General features: G+C 39.5%; 1 protein-coding gene across 4 annotated transcripts in view; it reads right to left on the reverse strand.

Moving 5' to 3' along the window:
* Nucleotides 1–252: 252 nt before the first annotated feature.
* The window catches only part of TOP2A (DNA topoisomerase II alpha), a 29797-nt gene continuing 5275 nt past the window's right edge, over nt 253–24774 (reverse strand). For 2 of the 4 annotated variants that reach the window (XM_063628851.1, XM_063628853.1), the window contains exons 8-35: nt 23695–23868; nt 23402–23503; nt 23157–23294; nt 20533–20671; nt 20005–20162; nt 19588–19713; nt 18884–18994; nt 18635–18740; nt 18435–18544; nt 16851–16943; nt 16440–16554; nt 16214–16335; nt 14660–14808; nt 12606–12837; nt 12287–12421; nt 11967–12167; nt 11630–11825; nt 10777–10868; nt 10510–10674; nt 10299–10382; nt 8048–8230; nt 7203–7293; nt 4321–4473; nt 3954–4077; nt 3805–3848; nt 3224–3349; nt 1687–1886; nt 253–1369 (exon numbers count right to left, since the gene is read on the reverse strand). In XM_063628851.1, the coding sequence (XP_063484921.1) occupies nt 1241–1369; nt 1687–1886; nt 3224–3349; nt 3805–3848; nt 3954–4077; nt 4321–4473; nt 7203–7293; nt 8048–8230; nt 10299–10382; nt 10510–10674; nt 10777–10868; nt 11630–11825; nt 11967–12167; nt 12287–12421; nt 12606–12837; nt 14660–14808; nt 16214–16335; nt 16440–16554; nt 16851–16943; nt 18435–18544; nt 18635–18740; nt 18884–18994; nt 19588–19713; nt 20005–20162; nt 20533–20671; nt 23157–23294; nt 23402–23503; nt 23695–23868 (3798 nt within the window). In that variant the 3' untranslated portion in view covers nt 253–1240. Of the gene's footprint in view, nt 1370–1686; nt 1887–3223; nt 3359–3802; nt 3849–3953; nt 4078–4320; nt 4474–7202; nt 7294–8047; nt 8231–10298; nt 10383–10509; nt 10675–10776; nt 10869–11629; nt 11826–11966; nt 12168–12286; nt 12422–12605; nt 12838–14659; nt 14809–16213; nt 16336–16439; nt 16555–16850; nt 16944–18434; nt 18545–18634; nt 18741–18883; nt 18995–19587; nt 19714–20004; nt 20163–20532; nt 20672–23156; nt 23295–23401; nt 23504–23694; nt 23869–24774 lie in introns of all 4 variants that reach the window. The other 2 variants (XM_063628852.1, XM_055256996.2) reach the window with 2 other exon arrangements.

Genomic DNA, 24774 nt, shown 5'->3' on the forward strand with positions numbered 1-24774 from the left:
TCATAAAAAAAAAAAAGATACATGCATATTTACTGATCAAGTGTGGTGGAGATGAAGAACTTAGTCTTCATGTATAAAATCTCAGTAAAGAGCCTTTGGCCTTAATTAGGTCATAATGCCTATCTCTTGGACCTATCACCTTAGCCAGAGGCTGTAAGGTCTGTCAGAATATGATTGGAATGCTTCTGAAAGGGAAGTGAAGACTATATTTTAGAATAAGTAGTGTGTGTTTTAAAAGAGGCATTCTATGGGTTGCAATGTTTAGAACATTTTATTAAAGTACAAAATTGTTGGAATTTAGCTAATAGAAAAACATAGTAAATATTTACAAAAACATTGATAACATCACTCAAGTCACACACATATAACAACGTAGACAGGTCTTAACAAAGTTTACAAATTGAAATTATGGAGATTTCCCAAAATGAATCTAATAGCTCATTGCTGAGCATGGTTATCAATATAACATTTAAGATCTTGCAGCAAACGTTGTCCCTGAGTCTTCTGCAATCCAGTGCCTCTTAGAAATTGATTTCTTTCTTTGGGAGATTCAGACTCAGAGGCAGCCAGAGGGGACAGGTCAAGAGCTGAAATAATCACATAACTAGTCTAATCTTCTTCATTCTATTGACTGTGTCAAGTTATAGACATAGCCAAAGGGTTTTTCTTCAGCCTCTGATGATTTGAGATGAAGAACATGAGCAATTTCTCATTGCTTAAAGAAAAACTTAGCACATAAGAGGCTGAGTGTAGAGTATCTGTACTAGAACCATAAAGTTCTATCTGATGGTAAATTATGTATAAAACTAAGATAAAACAGATAATTATGCTCTATCTCATATTACTGAAAGTAGGAAAGGAGGAAGAGTGACACTTTTAAATCAAACTGCTCTAGTTTTAGCTTAGTGGAGGTTAATAAACACACTGCTTTATGCTGAAGTGACCAGATAGCTATTTCTACAGTTCAGAAGAACTTAAAAATCAGGTTTTAAAGACAAAAGAAGGCAGACTCAAAACAGAGACAAAGCAGAGAAGAAAACAATGCCCATGAGATGGTCACTATTTAGACAGTATTATAAAAAGCTAAAGAACACTTGGGCCTTACTTCACTTTGATGGTCTTGTACTAAAAACACCTTCCCCAAAGTAAATTCAGAAGGGAGGAAGTTAAGAGCTTCAGGTAACTTTAAAACCAGTCTTGGGCTCAGTAAGATAATTACTTAAAATAATCACCTCACATTTTAAAACAGATCATCTTCATCTGACTCTTCCAGGTACTTTATAGGTTTCTTTGCCCGTACAGATTTTGCCCGAGGAGCCACAGCTGAGTCAAAGTCCATATGGAAGTCATCACTCTCCCCCTTGGATTTCTAAAAGAGAAAAGCCCAGGTAACTTGCACATTGTAAATCTGACAACATAATTGTAATGTAAAAAAATGTATCAAGACGCTATATTCAAGGAGTTTTCTACTTTCTACCAAGTAATAAGAAGCAGATCTAAGGCCAGCTCTTCCATTGCCCAAATAAGTGGCATATTTAACTTTGTTAAAACTAAATATGTACAGTAAAAGCTAACAGATTATGAGAGTTAATTTTCTTAAAGATATGCCAAATTTTTAAGAGCAATGGCTTAGTTACTTGTTTCAGAACATCTACAGCAAAAGGACTGACTAGGATCAACACTCACCTTGCTTGTGACTGCTTTCGAAACAATTTTCTCAAAATTAGAGTCAGAATCATCAGAAGTGGATGCCTTCCTCTTGCGGCGATTCTTGGTTTTGGCAGGATCAGGCTTTTGAGAGACACCAGAATTCAAAGCTGGATCCCTTTTAGTTCCTTTTGGGGCAGCCCTTTTTTTGGTACCGGTAGTGGAGGTGGAAGACTGACCTGTAATTCAACACAGGCATTTGTCACAGCCGCTCTTTTTTTGAGATGGGGTCTCACTCTATCGCCCAGGCTGGAGTGCAATGGCGCTATCTCGGCTCATTGCAACCTCTGCCTCCTGGGTTCAAGCGATTCTCCTGCCTCAGCCTCCTGAGTAGCTGGGATTACAGGCGTGTGCCACCACACCCGGCTAATTTTTTGTATTTTTAGTAGAGATGGGATTCCACCATGTTGGTCAAGCTGGTCTCGAACTCCTGACCTCAGGTGATCCACTCGCCTCGGCCTCCCAAAGTGCTGGGATTACAGGCATAAGCAACCATGCCTGACCTAGTCACAGCCACTCTTAGATGAATTGTTCTCATTGCGAACTTTCTTCAGCAATGTGATGACTATGTATATTTAACATAGGAAAAGACAATCTAAGAGAGGTGAAAATAGAGAATCAAAGTATTCTTAAACATTCTATTTTTTTTTTTTTTTGAGACAGCATCTTGCTCTATCTCGCCCAGGCTGGAGTGCAGTGGCACGATCTCAGCTCACTGTAGCCTCTGCCTCCTGGGTTCAAGCGATTCTCCCGTTTCAGCCTCCCAAGTAGCTGACTACAGGCATGTGCCACCACACTTGGCTAATTTTTTATTTTTAGTAGAGACGAGGTTTCACTATGTTGGCCAGGCTAGTCTCGAACTCCTGACCTTAGGTGATCCACCCATCTTGGCCTCCCAAAGTGCTGGGATTACAGGCATGAGCCACTGCACCCAGCCTTAAACTTAATTCATTTTCAAGAATACGCTTTACGTTAAACATTTGCAATTGCTTATAAATCCTATCCTTGTCATAGAAATGAACTAGATGAAGCCTGGTACTGAGAGAAACACACTGATTTTAAACATTTGGACTACCTTATTTTTGGAGACAGGGTCTTGCTTTCTCACTCAGGCTGGAGTGCAGTGGCTTGATCATAGCTCACTACAACCTTGAACTCCTGGCCTCAAGAAATCCTCTTGTTTTAGCCTCCCAAAGTGCTGGGATTACAGGCATGGGCCACTCTGCCTGGCTTTTGTTTTGTTTTTTGACTAGTCAAGTGCAGTAGTGAGAAGGAGGGAAAAGAGTAGAACAAGGAGTTTGATCTGTAACTGAACAATCAATAGAGATAACTTACTGTTTTGGACCAGTCTTGACTACTAATTTTGATTATAAAGATATAAAAGAAATTGCTTCCAATTGGAAAACGTTTAATTTGTAATATCAATGGTAAGTTTTGGCAATAAAAAACTGAAATTGACACATGGAAACCAGTTAGTTAATTGCAACATTAACCCATCTCAAAGATTTAGGCTTACTTTTTGCTGCTGTCTTCTTCACTGTCACATTCTTTTTAGGAACTGGGTTTGTAATTTCAGTTTCATCTGGGAAATGTGTAGCAGGAGGGCTTGAAGACAGTGGTACACTGTCCTTAGCATCATCAGCTTCAAGGTCCATTATTTCAAATGGAAAGGAAGATAGTACATTTAAGCAACACATGAAAATCCATTTTCTGCTTTGTCTCTGGTATGAATTCCTATTTAAACACCAAATATGTGACTTTTCTGGAATACTGAAAACATACTCTTAAAACTTTGTTCTAATTTCTGAATTTTTTATTAGCAAGAACAGTTTTTATTTTTTGTATCTCTAGCACCTAGCAAAGTACCTGGCAAGCACTATGATTACTTTTAGTATACTGAATGCAGTACGTATTTACGTGTGAAACTAAACCCAGTGAACAGTATCAACATAATGTTAATAAGAACTCAAATTTATTTCCAAAGGAAGTACTTGGATAATGTAGCCAGGATTAGAACCCAGTTGGATCTGAGTGTCCCAGTTGGATCTGAGTGTCCCAGTAAGGCAGATGTCTCCCTACTTTTACTTAAATACATACCTGACATGGTGCTTTTCTGTGGTTTCAGTTCTTTGTTAGTAAGTCTAGAATTAAAAAAAAAAATATCCTGACAACCAATTCTAAATGTGTTAAGCAAAAAATATATTAGAAACAATCATGACAAAACCCGTATTAGATAAGATACTTGCTTTGGGGAAGTTTTGGTCTTCGGTGGACTAGCACCTGATGGGACAAAATCTTCATCATCAGTTTTTTCATCAAAATCTGAGAAATCTTCATCTGAATCCAAATCCATTGTGAATTTGGTTTTTGCTAGTAAAAAAACCATATACAAAAAAATCAAAGAGGGTAGTAGGAGAAACAATTCATAGGTCGATAATAACATTTCATGAATATTTTAGTTTTTAATCTCCTGAAAGATGCTTCAGTGTTTCAAAGCTTTAACATAATTTACTGCTCTATTAAGACACAGTAATTTCCGGGGCAAAGTACCCTGAAGTATATTGGCCATCCCACTCTTACAGCTTATCTATAATGTTCTTTAGTTTTCCTTACTTGCTGCTCTCCGTGGCTCTGTTTCTCGTGGAGGGACATCAAAATTACTTTCGTCACTGCTCCTATCTGATTCTGAATCAGACCAGGGATTTCTCTTCTTTCCTTTTTTGATTGGCTTAAATGGCAATGTAGTTTGTTTCTTTGTCTTTGTACCTAGAGGGGAGATAGAAATTAACTACCTTTATATATTCTTAGACTCACTTTTCTCCATCTATCATCCATCCATCCTTCAAATTTATTAACTCCTGTGATAGTTCTGAGAATACAATCGTGAAAAGAGACAGATATGGTCCCTGTTTTTGTGGTGCATATAGCTTGGTCGCTTAATCTCATAAATAAATGTGGCCGGGCACAGTGGCTCATGCCTGTAATCCCAGCACTTTGGGAGGCTGGGGCGGGAGGATTACTTGAGCCCAGGGGTTTGAGATCAGCTGGGGTAAAATATAAGACCCTGTCTTGGCTGGGTGTGGTGGCTCACACCTGTAATCTCAGCACTTTGGGAGGGTGAGGTGGGCTGATCACTTGAGCTCAGGAGCTAAAGACCAGCCTGGACAACATGGCAAAACCCTATCTCTACAAAAAATACAGAAATTAATGGACATGGTGGAGTGCGCCTGTGGTTCCAGCCACTAGGGAGGCGGAGGCAGGAGGATTGTTTGAGCCTAGGAGGTCAAGGCTGCAGTGGGCTGTGATCATGCCATTATACTCTAGCCTGGGAGACAGAGTGAGATCTTGTCTCAAAAAAAGAAAAAAGGACTGTCTCTACAAAATACAAAAAATTTTTAGAAATTAGCCAGTCATGGTGGTGAGTGCCTGTAGTGCCAGCTACTTGGGAGGCTGAGATAGAAGGAGTGCTTGAGCCAGGATTTCAAGACCAGCTGGGGCAACAGAGTGAAACCCTGTCTCAAGAAAAGTAGATACTCAAGGACAGATATATAGCTCAATCAATGGAACAGAATTGAGAGTCCATACATAAACCTTAACATTTATAGTCAATTGATTTTTGACAAGGGTGAAGACAAACATTGTGGAAAGAAGTCTTTTTAATATATGGTACTGAAATAATTGGATATCTACCTGCAAAGAATCAGGTTGGACACCTTCCTTACACCATATACAAAAACTAATTCAAAGTGGATCACAGACCTAAATATAAGAGCTAAAACTATAAAATGCTTAGAAGAAAACACAGAGGTCTACCTTCATGGGCTTAGCAAAATGGGAGGCCGAGGTGGGTGGATCGCTTGAGGTCAGGAGTTTGAGACCATCCTGGCCAACATGGTGAAACCCTGTTTCTACTAAAAATACAAAAATTAGTTGGGCATGGTGGTGTGTGCCTGTAATCCCAGCTACTTGGGAGGCTGAGGCAGGAGAATTGCCTGAACCTAGCAGGTGGAGGTTGCAGTGAGCCAAGATCTCACTACTACTGCATACTGCATGCCAGCCTGGGCAACAGAGCGAAACTCTGCCTCAAAAAAAAAAAAAAAAAAAAAAAAAAAGAATGAAGTACTAATACATGGGCTGCTACGTGGGTTACCTTGAAAATATGTTAAGTAAAGAAGTCAGCTCCAAAAGACCACATATTATATGATTCAATTTACAGGAAATGCCCCGAATAGGAAAATCTAGAGACAGTAGATTTTTTAATGGTTGCCTAGTGGAGGAGTTGGTGGCAAATGGCAAATGATTGTTAATGAGTTCAGTTTTCTTGGGGGGTAATAAATTGTATTAAAACTATTTGTCTATACTAAACCCACTGAATGGCATACTTTATTTTTATTTTTGAGTTGGAGTCTTGCTCTGTCACCCAGGATGGAGTGCAATGGCACAGTCTTGGCTCTCTGCAACCTCTGCCTCCTGGGTTCAAGCGATACTCGTGCCTCAGCCTCTCAAGTAGCTGGGACTACAGGCATGCACTATCACACTCAATTAATTTTTGTATTTTTAGTAGAGATGGGGTTTCACCATGTTGGCCAGGCTGGTCTCGAACTCCTGACCTCAAGTGATCCGCCAGCCTCAGCCTCTGAAAGTGCTGGGATTACAGGCATAAGCCATGGCACCCAGCCAAATGGTATATGTTAAATGGGCAAATTTGGCATGTGAATATCTCAATAAAGATGTTTCAAAAAAAGTAGACAGTAAAGGCATTATCAAATGATTAACAGAATTATTAATTCTATTTAGTTCATTGAGTGAACATTACCTATATCCGAAGCATGATGTTGAACTCTAGAGATAATACAAACATGACTAATATGTGGTCACTTTTCTTAAGAAACTTTGTATACTAGAACCTCGTAAGTGGCTAGAAAATGAAATCTAATAAGCTGGGTATTTTCTTAGATCCCAATTAAGGAATTCAAATTAACAAACTACTTCATTACAAAATATTTTCTATAATGAATCAAATCCCAAGGACAATATTAAAGAGGTCCAGGCTGGGGGCAGTGGCTCACGCCTGTAATCCCAGCACTTTGGGAGCCCAAGGCGGGCAAATCACAAGGTCAGGAGTTTGAGACCAGCCTGACTAACATGGTGAAACCCCGTCTCTACTAAAAATGCAAAAATCAGCCAGGCGTGGTGGCATGCACCTGTAATCCCAGCTACTCAGGAGGCTGAGGCAGGAGGATCGCTTGAACCTAGGAGGTGAAGGTTGCAGTGAGCCGAGATCGTGCTACTGCACTCCAGCCTGGGCAACAAGAGTGAAACTTTGTCTCAAAAAAAAAAAAAAAAGAGGTCCAAGTAGAATTCAGATACAGTCCTCTTTCACGTTTCTCAATTCAATTCAACAAAAAGGTTTTGAACATCTATGTGGAATGTACTAGGTAACAAACACAATTTAATCTTCACTTTATACCATTTTCCTAAAAATGTTGTAATACCTGGTTCTCTTTTCTGTTTCTTTTCTAATCTTTGTTTTAGGCCTTCTAGTTCCATACCATCTTCTTGAGGGCTTCCTTCAGTATTTTCATTCTAAAAGATACCAAAGTTAGGGTTAGATATAGAATAAATTCTGAACTATGGGATTAGAGATTTTATACATTTTTGGCCGGGAGAGGTGGCTCATGCAAAGTAATCCCAGCACTTTGGGAGGCCGTGGTGGGCGGATCCCTTGAGGTCAGGAGTTCGAGACCAGCCTGGCCAAGATGGTGAAACCCCGTCTCTACTAAAAATACAAAAATTAGCTGGGTGTGGTGATGTGCCCCCAACTACTTGGGAGGCTGAGGCACGAGAATCGCTTGAATACCGGAGGCGGAGGTTGCTGTGAGCTGAGATCCTGCCATTGCACTCCAGCCTGGGTAACACAGCGAGACTCCATCTCAAAAAAAAAAAAAAAAAAAAAAAAAAAAAAATTTACACATTTTTTTTTTCAATTTTAAGTGGAGATATGCATCAATATTTTATGCATAATATTTTTAAGAGTATTACGTCTTTTTTTTTTGAGATGGAGTTTTGCTCTGTTGGCCAGGCTGGAGTGCAGTGGTGTGACCTTGGCTCACTGCAACCTCTGCCTCCCGGTTTCCAGCGATTCTCCTGCCTCAGCCTCCCGAGTAGCTGGGATTACAGGCGCCCGCCACCATGCCCGCCTAATTTTTTTAATTTTTAGTAGAGACAGGGTTTCACTATGTTGGCCAGGCTGGTCTTGAACCACTGACCGCAAGTGATCCACCCACCTTGGCCCCCAAAGTGGTGGGATTACAAGCGTGAGGCACCACAAGAGTGTTACCTTAATTTTCTTTTTATTTTTCTTTTCTGCCTCTGCTTTCATTTCTATGGTTATTCGTGGAATGACTCTTTGACCACATGGAGAAGGCAAAACTTCAGTCATTTGTGTTTTTTTCCCCTTGGCCTTCCCCCCTTTCCCAGGAAGTCCGACTTGTTCATCTTGTTTTTCCTTGGCTTCAACAGCCTACAGAAGGGATATAAGAAAGCAAGTTTAAATGTTAACAAAAACATTACAATATCTAAACAGCCAACAGTTAAACTGATTTCATTTTGTTACATCTTAAAAACTAGTGGTAAATTGCTCCATAACCTAGTATACTATCAACAATAGTGAAGATGTAATTAAAACACACCTTGAAGGAAGGCATGGAGACAGCAGACTGGGTTTTATTCCTGATTCTACCACTTAACCTTTTTGAGGAAAACAAGGGAGAAACTAAAAATAAAACATGTATATACATATATATTTGTAAACTCACATACAAAATACGAAAGGAAGTGATGCACTTATCCAACCGACTGATTACAATGAGCTAGGCATCTATACTGAAGTGCAGTAATACAAATTTGCATGTTAAATTTAAGAAATAAAGCTTTTGGTGTTTTTCTTTTTTTTCTTTTAAGAGACACCCAGGCTGAGTACAGTGGTACATGATCATAGTTCACTGCAGCCTTGAACTCCTGGTCTCAAGTGATCCACCCACCTTGGCCTTCGCAGTAGCTGAGACTATAGGCCCACACCACCATGCCTGGCTATTTAAAAAAAAAATTTTGTAGAGATGAGGTCTTGCTATGTTACCCAAGCTGGTTTTGAACTCCTAATCTCAAGTGATCCTCCTGCCTCAGCCTCCCAAAGCACATTGGGATTACAGGTGTCAGCCACAGTGCTGGCTTTTTTTATGTTAAAATAATGTTGAGAAACAAATGTTATTAGGAAGATTTAAGTAACAAATAACCTTCTGAAACCATCTGGATAGCCCTGCTTTCTCCTTTTTTTTTTTTAGATGGAGTCTTGCTCTGTCACTCAGGCTGGAGTACAGTGGCGTGATCTCGGCTCACTGCAACTTCTGCCTTCTGAGTTCAAGCAATTTTCCTGCCTCAACCTCCTGAGTAGCTGGGATTACAGGCAGATGCCACCACACCCAACTAATTTTTATATTTTTAGTAGAGACAGGGTTTCACCATGTTGTCCAAGCTGGTCTCGAACTCCTGACCTCAAGTGATCTGCCCACCTCAGCCTCCCAGAGTGCTGGGATTACAGGCATGAGCCACCATGCCCTGTGGCTTTGTCCTTTTAAGTTGACTTGGGGGACTGGGTTGGTGGTCTTCTTCCACATTTAAGCTCTTTTTATCTTCTCAGTCCTAGTATGTTCTTCCCTTTATCAAAAATCAACTCCTGCTCTTTTCTTTTTTTGTCCAAAAATGTCTGAATGTTGGGGCAGTCTCCTGGTATCATTTACTGTATTCTAAATAGTATTATTATTATTATTTTTTGAGACGGAGTTCCACTCTTGTTGCCCAGGCTGGAGCGCAATGGTGCGATCTCAGCTCACCACAACATCCGCCTCCTGAGTTCAAGTGATTCTCCTGCCTCAGCCTCCCAAGTAGCTGGGATTACAGGCATGTGCCACTATGCCTGGCTAATTTTGCAATTTTAGTAGAGGCAGGGTTTCTCCATGTTGGTCAGGCTGGTCTCGAACTCCCAACCTCAGGTGATCTGCCCGCTTCGGCCTCCCAAAGTGCTGGGACTGTAGGTGTGAGCCACTGCACCCGGCCTTGTATTCTAAGTAGTATTTAATAATCTGTCCCTTTTTTTTTTTTTTTGAGATGGAGTCTTGCTGTGTTGCCTAGGCTGGAGTGCAGTGGTGCGATCTCGGTTCACTGCAACCTCTGTCTCCCGGTTCAAGCAATTCTCCTGCCTCAGCCTCCTGAGTAACTGGTATGCGCCATCATGCCTGGCTAATTTTTGTGTTTTTAGTATAAATGGGGTTTCACCATGTTGGTCAGGCTGGTCTTGAACCCCTGACCTCAAGTGATCCACCCAACTCAGCCTTCCAAAATGCTGGGATTACTAGCGTGAGCCACTGCACCTGGCCAATATAATCTGTTCTTTTATACGCTATTTTGAATTTATCCTTATGCCTCTTATTTTCTTTTTATTGCCAATTGTGAACTATCTTGACAAAGGTATACTGCTGGAATATATTATTTCATTAATAAAAATTCTAACATGGGCATTATAAACTACACACCTCCAATTCTTCAACAAATGTAGCCAAGTCTTCTTTCCACAAATCTGATGGACTCTTTCTCTTTAATGTGTCCAGCTCTTGTTCCTTCATAAGATAATTACAAAATTGAGTTAATATATGTATACAAGCAACATTTTCATGCAACACACAATTTTCACTTTTACCATTAGAACAAAACTAAGCAGCATGTACCATCCTACCATCAACTCACTTTTTCATTTCTTAGCCTGCAGAGTTCATCTTTCTTTTCCTTGGTTAAATACCAAAGGGGCATATCAAGAAGATAGTTGAAGGTTGGTCCAGAATCTGTTACGGAGTCACTCTTTCCAGTTTCCTTTTCGTTGTCACTCTCTTCATTTTCTTCTTCATCTGGAACCTAAAGGATTAATTAAAATCTGGCTTTATTAGAAAATGTGAAACATAAACATTATACAACACATAGTCTTTAACAATATAGAAAAGTGCCACCCAAGATTACCTTTTGCTGGGATTCTTTCCAGGCCTTCACAGGATCTGAATCATATCCCCTCTGAATCAGAACTTTAATTAATTCTTTCTTAGGCTTATTTTCTATTTTAAAACAGTAAACAGAGATAATGATTTTGAGTAATATTTTAGGAAAGGGATAAGGTTTTACCACAAGTCAAAAGTTTAAAACTGGAAATTAAACTGTCTTGGTGCTTGCATAAATTTGTATTATCCCGGTATACAGGCAAGTATCCCTAAACCATTGACAAATGTAAATTACCACAAGGGGGCAGTCAAATCATATATGAGGCTATGATCAAATCTTTTTTTTTTTTTTTTGGAGACAGGGTCTCTCTCTTGTGTCCAGGCTGGAGTGCAGTGGCACTACCTAGGCTCACTGCAGCCTTGACCTCCCCAGCTCAAGTGCTGGGATTACAGGCATGTGCCACCGCACCCAGACAGTATAAGCCGTTTGTAATCTTCCTGCCTTTTTTTTTTTTCTTTTTTACCATCAGATTTATTATCTCTTCTCTCTTTGTCTCTTTCATTTTCTGTTCCTGTAGATATGATTAGTGTATCTATTCTCTTGGTCAATCAGTTTATGCAAGGTCTTCTAGCTCTCTATTCTCCTCATGTCTAATTGTCAACTAAATCTTGATTTCTCAAGATGCTCAGTCAAGGAAACATCATGTCTTTCAAACTATAAATACCTAATCAGATATTTTAAAGAAATGCGTGTATAAGTGACCAGGTGAATTAAATGGATTTTGCCTCTTTCTCCACCATTACTCTCACCAAAAATGTTTAAAGGAAGTTTGGCGTAACTAGAGTTTTAGTAAGCAGTTATTATTCCCAAAACATACCAATGATTATTTTGCCATCTATTTTCTCTAAGATAAAGCGAGCCTGATTATTCAGTTTAGCAGATTCAGCACCAAGCATTCCTAGGAGCCATTCTTTTCTTAATCCATAATATTTAAGTCTGAGTTCAAAAAAGTCTCTTAGAATATCCAACACCGTGTCATATTTCTTTAAACAGCCTACGTGGTCAAAAAGCACCTGAAAAAGGAAAACAAGATTAGAGCCAAGAATAGACAAATCGGCTAAACTTTATAAAGGCAGACTAAGATATACTTTTAAAATTGATACTAATCTTTAATATAAATTGAAAGGTGTACATCTCACAAAACAAATACATACCATAGAGTTGCATGTGAGACTAGTTTGGAGTTTGAAGACTTTGTGTAGTCCGACTCTCTCTGCCTCTGCCAGTTTTTCTTCAGTCATCTTCACAACAAATTTCACAGTGGTATCTGTATGGTATTCCCTGTAGTCTGTTATGAGAGGAGGTGTCTTCTCAGTGCCATTCATCATGGGTTCTAGAACTTGTTCTTTGTATGTCTAAAGAAAGAAATAATCCTGAAGTTTCTAAAATATAGGCTTCTGAATAGTCAACAGCAATAGTACAAAAAGGGTTTCTTTTGATCACAAAACTAAAACAGGAATCCACAATTATTTACCTGGGTCCATGTTCTGATGGGAAGCTCTGAGATTTCAATGGTTGTAGAATTAAGAATAGCTACTTCACCACTAATCACATATTGATTTGGAGCCAGTTCTTCAATAGTACCCTTGAAGTTCTTGTAACTTGGAAGCTAAATTGGCATTTTAAAAAACAATGTTTTCTAAATGTGATACTAAACAGAAATCACAACAGCGTTTAACAATAAATCTAAAGTATGAAATTAAATTTTATGTTTGCAGCATCTGTAATCATACAGTCTATTCAACTGAAACCCAAGGAAAAGTTAAGGCTCTTAACACACACAGAATACTTACCATTGGCAAAGGTTCTTCTCCATCCATCAAACGCCTGATGTTATTTACAATTTCACGCACATCAAAGTTGGGGATTTTGCAGGACCACCCAGTACCGATTCCTTCAGCACCATTTATCAGCACCATAGGAATAATAGGAATGTACCATTCAGGCTCAACACGCTGATTGTCATCATATAAAAACTTCAACGTGTGATCATCTTTTGGTGGAAATAACAATCGAGCCAAAGAGCTAAAGAAAAGAAACAAAAGAATGTTATTTTATAAAAATACTGAATTTGACACTTTTATGGAAAGGACATGTGTTGTACATGAAAATTATCTTGGCTTTACTTGCTGACTAATATTCATTTAACAATATTTATTGAGTACTTTCTATGTGTCACGCACATGGATATAAAGTCTCAATCCTCAAGGAGCCCACATTTCAGTAGAGGTTTGACAATTAACACATATTTTGTTAGGTGGTGGGATAAACAAGAGAAGAAAAAGTAGGAAAGTGACCGAAGAGGTGCTAAGGAAAGTTAAGCCGTTTCTGATAGGATAACATTTGAGCAGAGAAAAAGACACTGAGGGCGCCAGGTGCAGTAGCTCGCGCCTGTAATCCCAGCACTTTGGGAGGCCGAGGCAGGCGGATCACCTGAGGTCAGGAGTTCAAGACCAGCCTGGCCAACATGGTGAAACCTCATCTCTACTAAAAATATAAAATTAGCCGAGCGTGGTGGCACGTGCCTGTAATCCCAGCTACACGGGAGGCTGAGGCAGGAGAATCACTTGAACCCAGGAGGCGGAAGTTGCAATGAGCCGAAATTGCGCCACTGCACTCCAGCCTGGGCAAAAAGAGCGAAACTCCGTCTCAAAAGAAAAAAAAAAAAGAAACTGAAGGACTGAGCCATGTGGATATCTAGAGAAGGAGTGTTGCAGGCAAAGGAACCAGTAAGTAAAAGGCCCTGAAGAGGAAATGTGCTCGGTATATTTGAGTATAGGCCGAGGACAGTGTGGCTGGAGAGGAGATGGTATGAGAAGGAATCAAAAGATATGGAAGGTGGGGACACGGATCACATAATGTCTGGTTAGCTAAAACAGGTCTTTAGATTTTACTCTGAGCAGTTGAAGGTTCTGAATCAGAGTGACTTATTTTTTAAAAAATAATTGGCTGCTATAAGAAAAGATGATATATTATGTTACAATAGTTTAGATGAGATGGAGGTGGCTTAGTATTTTTCCAATGCAGATCCTATAGGATTGGCTGAGGAACTGGATGTAAGTATTGAGCAAAGGAGTCAAGGGTGACAAGGTTTTTAGCCTGAGCAATTAGAAGGATGGCATTTCATTCACTGAGACAGGAAAACTAAGGATTTGGTTTTAGACTTATGTTTGAGATACTTAACTAGATATCCAAGTGGGAAACGTTGAGAGGGCAGTCAGACATAAAAGTTGAGAGTTCAGGGGAGAGACCAAGACTGGAGATCTAAAGGTATAGACTGGATGAATGGGAGATCATCTGGGAATTGAGTGTAGGCATTGGAAAGAGATCTGATGAAGGAGCCCTGGAATGGGCCAGTATTTAGAGGTTGGGAAGGTGAGAAGGATCCAGCAGAGAAAGCTAATAAGATAGAAGAGAACCAGAAGAGTCTACAGTCAGAGGCCAAATAAAGAGTTTCAAGAAGGATGGTGCAATTAGTAACTGTTTGAATGCCACTGAAAGGGTGACTGGGATGACAGCTGAAAATTAACCATTCATAATATACTTTCCATAGGCTTGTAAAGGAGTAAAATTTCAATTGTGATATTTAGGAAGAATCAGTTTCCTCTACGCAGTCCCAAGCTCTACATCAGGATTTCTCAACCTTAGCATAATTGACATGTTGTGCTGGATAATTGTTATGGGCGGGGGGCGGGGTCAGCTTTCCTGTATAAGCCTCAGCCCTGGCCTCTGCCACTAGATGCCAGTATCTTCTGATTAACTGAGTTTTTGTATTTTTGGTCAACTAAATCTCACATTGTTTCAAAACTGGAAATGGCAAGTCACTAGAAAGTGAAAGCATACCTACCTGAGCATTGTAAAGATGTATCGTGGACTAGCGGAATCCTTGCCACCATGTAGCCTGGTACCAAACTGACCAATGGGCTGCAAGAGGTTCAGATTATTGCTACCCACAAAATTCTGAGCCAAATTGATAATGGTCATCATTAGTGACATCTGTGGGGAAAAAAGATTCATTAAGCTGAGGCTTTTACTAATACAAATACATTATTATGACTTAACCTCACTATAATCCTGTAACATTTTGTGAGGTTTAGTTGTTTAGTGACTTTCCTAAGATTAATAGATGGCAGAAATAGTACTTGAACCTACAACTTCTGGCTCCAAGTTTAGGGCTGTCGTCCAACAATTTCTATTAAATCCCACTCAGCTTTGAAGGCATAGTTCCTCTCCTTATCCTCAGCAAAATGAAATATTTCCTCCTTTGTGTTACAATGCTGTTTTCATTTCTATTCTAGCATGTATCACTTTATTTTATAGCTGTGTGTGTATTGGCCCTCTGGCTAAATTGTTATTATATCTTGGGGATAAGGTACATATTTTTATTTATTTTTGTATACCTGGTACATGGTAGGCATTCAACAAATGTTCATTGGGTGAAAATTTATCTTATCCCTACTATATTTTGATTGAAAGCAACAAGACAACCATTATATTTAAAATTCTAGAAATCTGTAGGCAATCTAGTTCTTTAAAACTGTTTTACATAATTAATGCAAAAAGCAACCACAAAACATTGGTGTAAAGTCAAACAATTCAGACACACATAAAAAGTGAAAGTTGCCCTTTCCAATTCTCAGGGGTAACTAAAGTGAACAATTTGGAACATATCCTTGTAGACATTTTTAGTTATTGTTCTATCTCTTTTTTTCCTCACCTGACAATAGACCCTGGATATTCCTCAGTGTCAGTGCACACAGATTTACTGAAGTTACAGCACTGATTCCATGCATACCTGTGTCACAATTTATTATAACAATTTTCAAATCAGTGGAGGTCTAAATTTTGACATCACAAAGTTATAATAAACATACTATTTTTTAATGTAGACCTTTGCAGACTTATGAGTATCCCTGTAGGAATATTACTTTCAGAAATCAAAGGGCAAGCAGTTTTATTCTTTGACAGGTTTTACCAACTTGTTCTTTTTTTTTTTTTTTTTTTTTGAGACGGAGTCTTGCTCTGTCACCCAGGCTGGAGTGCAGTGGCGCATCTCGGCTCACTGCAAGCTCCGCCTCCCGGGTTCACGCCATTCTCCTGCCTCAGCCTCTCCGAGTAGCTGGGACTACAGGCGCCCGCCACCACACCCGGCTAATTTTTTGTATTTTTAGTAGAGACGGGGTTTCACCATCGTGAAACGTGGTGTTGATCTCCTGACCTCGTGATCCACCTGCCTCGGCCTCCCAAAGTGCTGGGATTACAAGCGTGAGCCACCACGCCCGGCCACCAACTTGTTCTTTACTATGAATATATGAGCTTATACTTTCACCAAATCTGTTTTGAGAATGACTGCAGGGATTTCTGATATAATGCTTTCTGGAAACATGGATTGTGTGTTTACCTCACCATGATGATAAGAAGACATTTCAGCCACTGATCCAGCTAATTGGGCAACTTTTACCTCTCGCTTGTCATTCCGTTTGAAGCAAGTAAACAAAACCTTTCTCTGACCTGGTTTCAAACCTTTAAAATGAAATAAGAGCAAACATAAGTATCCTCAATTTAACCATTTTTGGAAATTTGATTCCCATCTTACAATGAAAACAGACTAACAAATTGGAACTCACCATCCACCATAGAAGGGATAGATCTCTCATTATCAGAATTTGAGAACAAGATAAGTTCCTTGTTGATGAAGTCATTATATGTCAGATATGTGGTAGTTTGTCCATACAAGTAATCCTGAAGGACCAAATAGTATTACATGAGACCACCGGTCTAAACAATGCTCAACACAAAAATCAAATAGAAACCTTTAAGAACTAAGAATTATTTCTGTAATTGTTAAGTCTATAAAAAATATTGAATAATACAGAAATATTTTATGTTTTAAAGATAAAGCAAGTTTAACTGCTGCACAACTCTATCATATCAAATTTTTTACTAAAATAACTATTCAGTAAATTCAATTTGCTATAGTATCAATACCAAAAGGTCAGTCTAACAATCCATTTTGTGGGATATATTTAAAACTTTACCTCAGGAAGCCCAAGTAACTTTCGTTGTCTTCTATCCTCCATGAAATTAGTTAACCATTCCTTTCGATCATCTGTTTGTTTTTTGCTAAAGGCCTATAAATTAAAGGATGAAAAAGATGTCACTGGTACTAATAGCTTCCAAAATATCCTTCTACAAAGAACGAACAACAGAAAAACAACAAAAATCCTGTTTTCCTTTTTTTTTTTTTTTGAGACAGAGTTACTGCTCTCTTGTCCAGCCTGGAGTGCAATGGTGTCATCTTGGCTCACTGTAACCTCCACCTCCTAGGTTCAAGCGATTCTCCTGCCTCAGCCTCCCGAGCCCCTGGGATTAAAGGCGCCCACCACCACGCCCAGCTAATTTTTATATACATATATATTTTTGAAATGGAGTTTCACTCTTGTGGAATGCGATGGCACGATTTCGGCTCCCACAACCTCCACATCCTAGGTTTAAGTGATTCTCCTGCCTCAGCCTCCCGTGTAGCTGGGATTACAGGCACGCGCCACGAGGCCCAGCTAATATTTTGTATTTTTAGTAGAGAGGGGTTTCACCATGTCGGTCAGGCTGGTCTTGAACTCCCGAGCTCAGGTGATCCGCCCGCCTTGGCCTCCCAAAGTGCTGTGTTACTGGCGTGAGCCACTGCGTCCGAACTCTTTTTTTTTTTTTTTGAGACAAGAGTCTCGCTCTGTTCCCCAGGCTGGAGTACAGTGGCACCATCTTGGCTCACTGCAAGCTCTGCCTCCTGGGTTCACGCCACTGTCCTGCCTCAGCCTCAGGAGTAGCTAGGATTACAGGCGCGTGTCACCACGCCCGGCTAATTTTTTTTTTTTTTTGTATTTTTAGTAGAGACGGGGTTTCACCGTGTTAGCCAGGATGGTCTTGATCTCCTGACGTTGTGATCTGCCTGACTTAGCCTTCCAAAGTGCTGGCATTACAGGCGTGAACCACCACGCCTGGCCTTTTTTTTTTTTTTTTTTGAGATGGAGTCTCACTCTGTTGCCCAGGCTGGAGAGCAGTGGCCTGGTCTCGGCTCACTGCAACCTCTGCCTCTCAGGTTCAAGCGATTCTCCTGCCTCAGCTTCCCAAGTAGCTGGGACTACAGCCGTGTGCCACCATGCCCGGTTAATTTTTTTGTATTTTTAGCAGAGATGGGGTTTCACCTTGTTAGCCAGGATGGTCTTGATCTCCTGACCTTGTGATCCGCCCACCTCAGCCTCCCAAAGTGCTGGGATTACAGGCATGAGCCATTGCGCTCGGCCAATTTTCGTATTTTTAGTAGAGAGGGGTTTCACCATGTTGGACAGGTTGGTCTCCAACTCTTGACCTCAGGTGATCCACCTGCCTTGGCCTCCCAAAGTCCTAGAATTATAGGCATGAGCCACGAAGCCCAGCCAAAAATCAAAATTTTCTAAAATATCTGATTCCTTCTCTGGGATATGCTTACTGGAAACATTCTATTCTATAAAACATTCTTTTTTTTTTTTGATATGGAGTCTTATACAAAAACGTAAATGTTTCAATTGACTAAAGTAGTGATTTCTAAAATTAGAATGTATATATAAAATACAACTCAAACCTACCAGGCTGATAGCAGCATCATCTTCAGGACCAGAATATTTGAACTGGATACGATGTCTTTTCATATCTGCAAAGTATTCTTTAGCTTCCTTTGATGTGCTGGTGCCCAAACCTATAAAACCAAGAATACCAAGTTCCCTCATATAGTCTTGTACAGGGTGTATCATAAAATGAGAAGTTCTATATGGGTTTCATTACAAACCTTTGTAATATTTGACTTTCCATTTTTTATGATTTGGAGTAGAACTCTTCCATTCTTCAAATTCAGGAAGGCTATAAAATGCCATTTCTTGCTTGTTTTTTGACACCTGTGATAAAAAACAATGACTGTGGCTTTGTACACTGTGGGGTCCCCTGTATACCACTACATGTGAATGGGCTTATATGTATATCCAGGTTTGAGGAGTAGGGTCTTAAAATATCCATGATGGTATCTTAGAAATTAGCGTACCTTTACAATGGGAGTGATAAATTCCTCCAGAAAACGATGTCGCAGAAGAGAGGGCCAGTTGTGATGGATAAAATTAATCAGCAAGCCTTTGATGTGGGAACCATCTTGGTCCTAGAAAGATTTGAAAGCCAAAGTTCAAAAGAATTGTTAGACTGGGCGTGGTAGCTAACACCTGTAATCCCAGCACTTTGGGAGGCCGAGGCGGGCGGATCGCCTGAGGTCAGGCGTTCGAGACCAGCCTGGCCAACATGGTGAAACCCTGTCTCTACTAAAAATACAAAAATTAGTTAGGTGTGGTGGCATCTGCCTGCAATCCCAGCTACTCGGGAGGCTGAGGCAGGAGAATCGCTTGAACCCATAAGGCGGAGGTTGCAGTGAGCCAAGATTGTGCCATTGCACTCCAGCCTGGACGACAAGGGCGAAACTCCATCTCAAAGAATTGTTTAGAAATAAAAAAATATTATGACCTACTGGCAATTTGTCAAATTTTCTATGGGAATCAAAAAAGGTCTGTTCAAATCCAGACTCACTTAACCTGTATTTGCAACATACATATGATATAAGCATATCTGATTAGATGTTGATTAGAGATGATGAATAAAGCTCCTATTTAAGTAATTTATTTTCATGGCAAAAAAAAATGAAATTAAATTAAGACATGCTTAATTTAGTTGACAATCTAAAAATTTAATAGCAAATCTGACCTGATCTGTCATAATCATTATCTTCCCATAACGAAGAGTCTTCAGTGAATCTTCATCTTCATAGTTTTTCTTGTACTGAAGACCCACAATCTTGATGATATTGTTAATCTCAGCATTTTCCATGATCTGAAATGGACATATACCAAAAAAGCGTCTTGTTTATAAATTGAAAAGAACAAAGAAATTTAACAGTACATGTTGCTTGGATTTTCTTGAGCTCCAGTATTTTGAGCTATTAGCTTACAATTTACTACATCAGAAAGGTCTGTTAAAATAGGCTACAATGTACCTAATTTCTCAAAATAAGCACAGATTGTCTAAAATATATTTTAAAATGCCTAATGAGGAATTAAATATAAGTATAAAGTCTTGTATTATAAATTAGATTTAGATTCTAAAGATAGTTTTATATTCTACCTGCTTATGAGAAGCTTCTCGAACATTGAGTATTTTTCCTCTAAGAGGGAAAACCCCATATTTGTCTCTGCCAACCACACCAAGGCCTGAAACAGCCAAAGTTTTGGCTGAATCTCCCTCAGTCAGGATAAGTGTACACTCAGTGGAGTTTCGACCCCCTAAAATAAAAATATACAAATTAATATTAGCACATTTAGTTCAACCTCAAATATACTAACTTGAACACGCTGTTTATAGCCTTGTGATAAAACACAAATAATTTACTATATAACAAGTAAAATTATTTGTTAGGTAATAGATCATAATATAAACATTCTTGTTTTATATTCCAAAATAATCACCTCAATATTATTTATAACATGGAAATGACCTAAATGTTCCATAATAGGAAACGGGTCGATTTTTAACAAGTTATTCTGTTGAATATAGTTATTCTGTCAAGGGAAAAATAAATATCCATGGTATGCCATTAATGAATAAAATAACAACCATAAGACTTAAAGTTTGGAAACATTATTAAATATATACCTGCATCATTGGCATCATCGAGTTTGGGAATTCCCTTGATTCTATTATGTTTTACAGCTGAACACTTCTTGTTTAACTGGACTTGGGCCTTAAACTTCACCCAGTTTAGTATGCTTTCTACAATACCACAGCCAATTGCCTGAAAATGAGAAGATTCATATTAGAGATCATATTAGGAAGAAGGGATCTATCAGAAATCTAGAATACAAATGAGCCTTAATAAAAATAAAAATGATTCAAAAATTAAACAGATGTAGAACAATAATTTCTGGATAGAGGGTGGCATATCTTCCCATGTCAGGTTATCACCACTGAGGGAGCTGCTCCTTTTGGTTCATTCGTTCAATAAATATTTACTATATACTTATATTGTGCTAGCACTGAGCTACTTGTTGGAGATATAGTGGTTAAAACAAATTAGGCCAGGCACTGTGGCTCACGCCTATAATCCCAGCACTTTAGGAGGCCGAGGTGGGCGGAACACCTGAGGTCAGGAGTTTGAGACCAGCCTGGCCAACATGGTGAAACCCCGTCTCTACTAAAAATACAAAAATTAGCTGGCGTGGTGGCGGGCACCTGTAATTCCAGCTACTTGGGAGGCTGAGGCAAGAGAATCGCTTGAACCCAGGAGGTAGAGGTTGCAGCGAGCCAAGATCGCGCCATTGCACTCCAGCCGGGGTGACAAAAGTGAAACTCCGTCTCAAAAAAAAAAAAAAAAAAAAAGTAGCCAGGCATGGTGGTGGTGAGATGGCTGTAATCCCAGCTGCTTGGGAGGCTGAGGTGGGAGAATTGCTTTAACCTGGGAGGCGGGGGTTGCAGTGAACTGAGATCAAGCCACGGCACTCCAGCCCAGGAAACAGTGAGAAGCTGTCTCAAAAAAAAAAAAAAAAAATTAAAAATAAATAAATAAATAAAATTAGACACAAATAAAACAAATTGAGACACTTGTCCTCATCAGGTTTAAGACACAACATAGAAGACAGACATAGCTGGGTACAGTGGCTCACACCTGTAATCACAGCACTTTAGGAGGCCGAGGATGGTGGATCAAGTGAGGCCAGGAGTTCAAGACCAGCCTGGCCAACATGGTAAAACCCCATCTCTATTAAAAATAAAAAATTAGCTGGATGTGATGGTGCATGTCTGTAATCCCAGGTACTCAGGAGGCTGGAGAATCCCAGCTACTCAGGAGGCAAGAAGAATCGCTTGAACCTGGGAGGCAGAGGTTGCAATGAGCCGGGATTACGTCACTGCACTGCAGCCTGGGCAACACAGCAAGACTCCGTCTCAAAAAAAAAAAAAAAAAAAAAAAAAAGACCGGGCACAGTGGCTCACGGCTGTAATCCCAACACTTTGGAAGGCTGAGATGGGTGGATCATTTGAGGTCAGGAGTTTGAGACCAGCCTGACCAACAGGGTGAAACCCTGTCTCTACTGAAAATACAACAACAAAAAAATTAGCAAGGCATGGTGACGCATGCCTGTAATGTCAGCTACTTGGGAGGCTGAGGCAAGAGAATCACTGAAACCCAGGAGGCGGAGGTTGTAGTGAGCTGAGATCATGCCACTGCATTCCAGCCTGGGCGACAGAGCGAGACTCTGCCTAAAAAAAAAAGACAGAAATAAAATAAGTTACAGTGTTATAAGTGTTATGGATAAGCAAAAAGTTTGCTAATAAGGTATGTTCAATATTATATTGGAACCAACTTAGGTGGGGGGAAAGGTAGAAAGTAAAGGCTTTCCTGAGGAAAGGACAAGACCTAAAGTAGCCAGGTGAAAAGGATGTATTTCATACAGAGGGATTAGCATGTGAATAAACTCTGAGGGGAAGAGCACTGTGCTTTTCAGTAATTTAAAAGCAACAGGACAATATAGGAAAAACTGGCACTGAGATGAGTTGGAGAAGCAGGTGTAATTAGATTACAGCAGAACTTTATTGTTGGCCAAATTATGGAATCTGGACTTTCCCTGAGTGGAAGTCATTGAAAGATTTCAAATGAGAGTGAAGACAAAAATGTGTGTTTTAACACAAAAGTCACTCAAAAGCATTGCAAGGAAAGGACTTAACCAGTATGAAGGTTAAGAACCTATTGTAGTAAACCAAAAAAGAGATAATGGTGAGAAGCTACTGTGGCATCCAAGAGATGATTCTTGTTGATTGGATTAGAGAGGAGGGGAAATAAAGGAAGGCTCCCAGCTTTCTTGTTTATACAACCTAGAGGTTGGTTGGGGTTTTTTCACTAAGATAGGAAGTTGTTTTTTTGTTGGAGAGTGGGGGCTGCTTGTATGGGCACATCAGTGAGTATGGAGGTAACAAATTCAATTTTGGATGTGTTGATTGAGAGCAAGTCTTAGGCATTTAAGTGAGGGTGTTTGTTAAACAGCTAGATTAATTAAAAAGTGATCTAAGTTTAATGGTGAAATGTAATTGGAAAATACTGAAATATAGACGATAATCAAGTCCTTGGTAAATCAGTTAAAGAAAAGCCCTTTTTTACTTCCTTTTCAGATTGGGAAGACTTGGAGAAGTGCACTATGGGAAGAATCATTGTTTCTGCAGAGCTGAGAAGCACAATGGAAAATAAAGTCAGGTGTTTCTATTTTTATTTCCCTCTAAGTACTCACAGCTTTGATAAATTTTTCACTCAACTGGCATGTTGATCCAAAGCTCTTGGGTTGTAAAGTCATGTTTTCTTTTGTCTGAGAGTCAAAGGTTGGGTTTTCAATTAAGGCATTTACAAAAATCCACATGTGATTTTTCACCTGCAATAAAAGTTGATATTAAGTCACTAAAAATGTACTCATGCTTTATTTATAGCCTTTCTCTTCTTTCTTGACTTTAGAAAAAGAAAACTGCCAAAAGCACATACCTGATGTGCTTTTACTGCAACACCACCCTTGTTCTTCTTCTTCACAACATCAACAAGTTTAGTCACAATCTGATCAGCTACATAATCAACATGTCTGCCACCCTAATAAGGAAAAACACCAAACCATAAAACTCAGTATCCTCAAAATTATAATAATCAAACATTAAAAAAACGAATTTAACCTCCTTTATACTAAGCTAGCCCAATATTCAAGTCCACTTTATATATTAAAAACAATAAGAACACATATACGTAAAGATAAATCATGATTAATAATTTAAGAATAAAATTACCTTGGATGTAGCAATGCTGTTGACAAAGCTAATTTGCTGAAAGCCTTTTTCACTCATAGTTAAACACACTTCCCACCTGTGGTTTACTTGTTCATGTATTACTTTCAATGAGTTACCAGTTTCATCCAACTTGTCCTTCAAATACATGTCCACATAACTACGAAATCCTTTTACCTGTACAGGAATTAAAGGTAATAGTATTAAGAAAGTTATTAAAAAATAGGTTCAGTGATAGACTATGAGGACTTTCCAAAACCAGTGCAATGATGTTCACTGATAGGCAGAAGGGAATGGTCATTAAAGGACACAGGCCAAGGTGGGTGGATCACTTGAGCCCAGGAGTTCAAGACCAGCCTGGGCAACATAGTGAGATCCCCACCTCTATTAAAAAGAAAAAAAAAATTAGCTGGGCATGGTGGTGCTGCCTGTATTTCCAGCTATTCCAGAAGCTGAGGTGGGATGACCGCTTGAGCCTGGGAGGTCCAGGCTGTAGTGAGCCGTGATTGCATCACTGTACTCCAGCCTGGGTGACACAGCGACAGGCTATCAAGAAAAGAAAAAAAAAAGTAAAATAAAAAAAGGACATGAAATATTTATTTTAGATGTTTCTTTGAGAAAGAAATTCCTTCAGTAAGTTTAAAATGAGCTGATTAAAAAATGTGGCATACCATTCTCTTTTCAAGAACATATGTGAGAAGTGGTAAGAAAATACATATGGTTTGGCCAGGTTCGGTGGCTCATGCCTGTAATCCCAGCACTTTGGGAGGCCAAGACGGGTGGATCACGAGGTCAGGTGTTCGAGACCAGCCTGGCCAACATAATGAAACCCTGTCTCTACTAAAAAAATACAAAAAATTAGCCAGGTGTGGTGGCAGGTGCCTGTAATCCTAGCTACTTGGGAGGCTGAGGCAGGAGAATTGCGTGAACCTGGGAGGCGGAGGTTGCAGTGAGCTGAGATCGTGCGACTGCACTCCAGCCCGGGCAACAGTGTGAGACTCTGTCTCAAAAAAAAAAAAAAAAAAAAAAAAGAAAAGGAAAAAAAAAGGACATATGGGAGGGGAAAAAATTCAATTTTGCACT

This window comes from Symphalangus syndactylus, chromosome 20 (genome assembly GCF_028878055.3).
Source record: "Symphalangus syndactylus isolate Jambi chromosome 20, NHGRI_mSymSyn1-v2.1_pri, whole genome shotgun sequence".
Classification (NCBI taxonomy): domain Eukaryota; kingdom Metazoa; phylum Chordata; class Mammalia; order Primates; family Hylobatidae; genus Symphalangus; species Symphalangus syndactylus.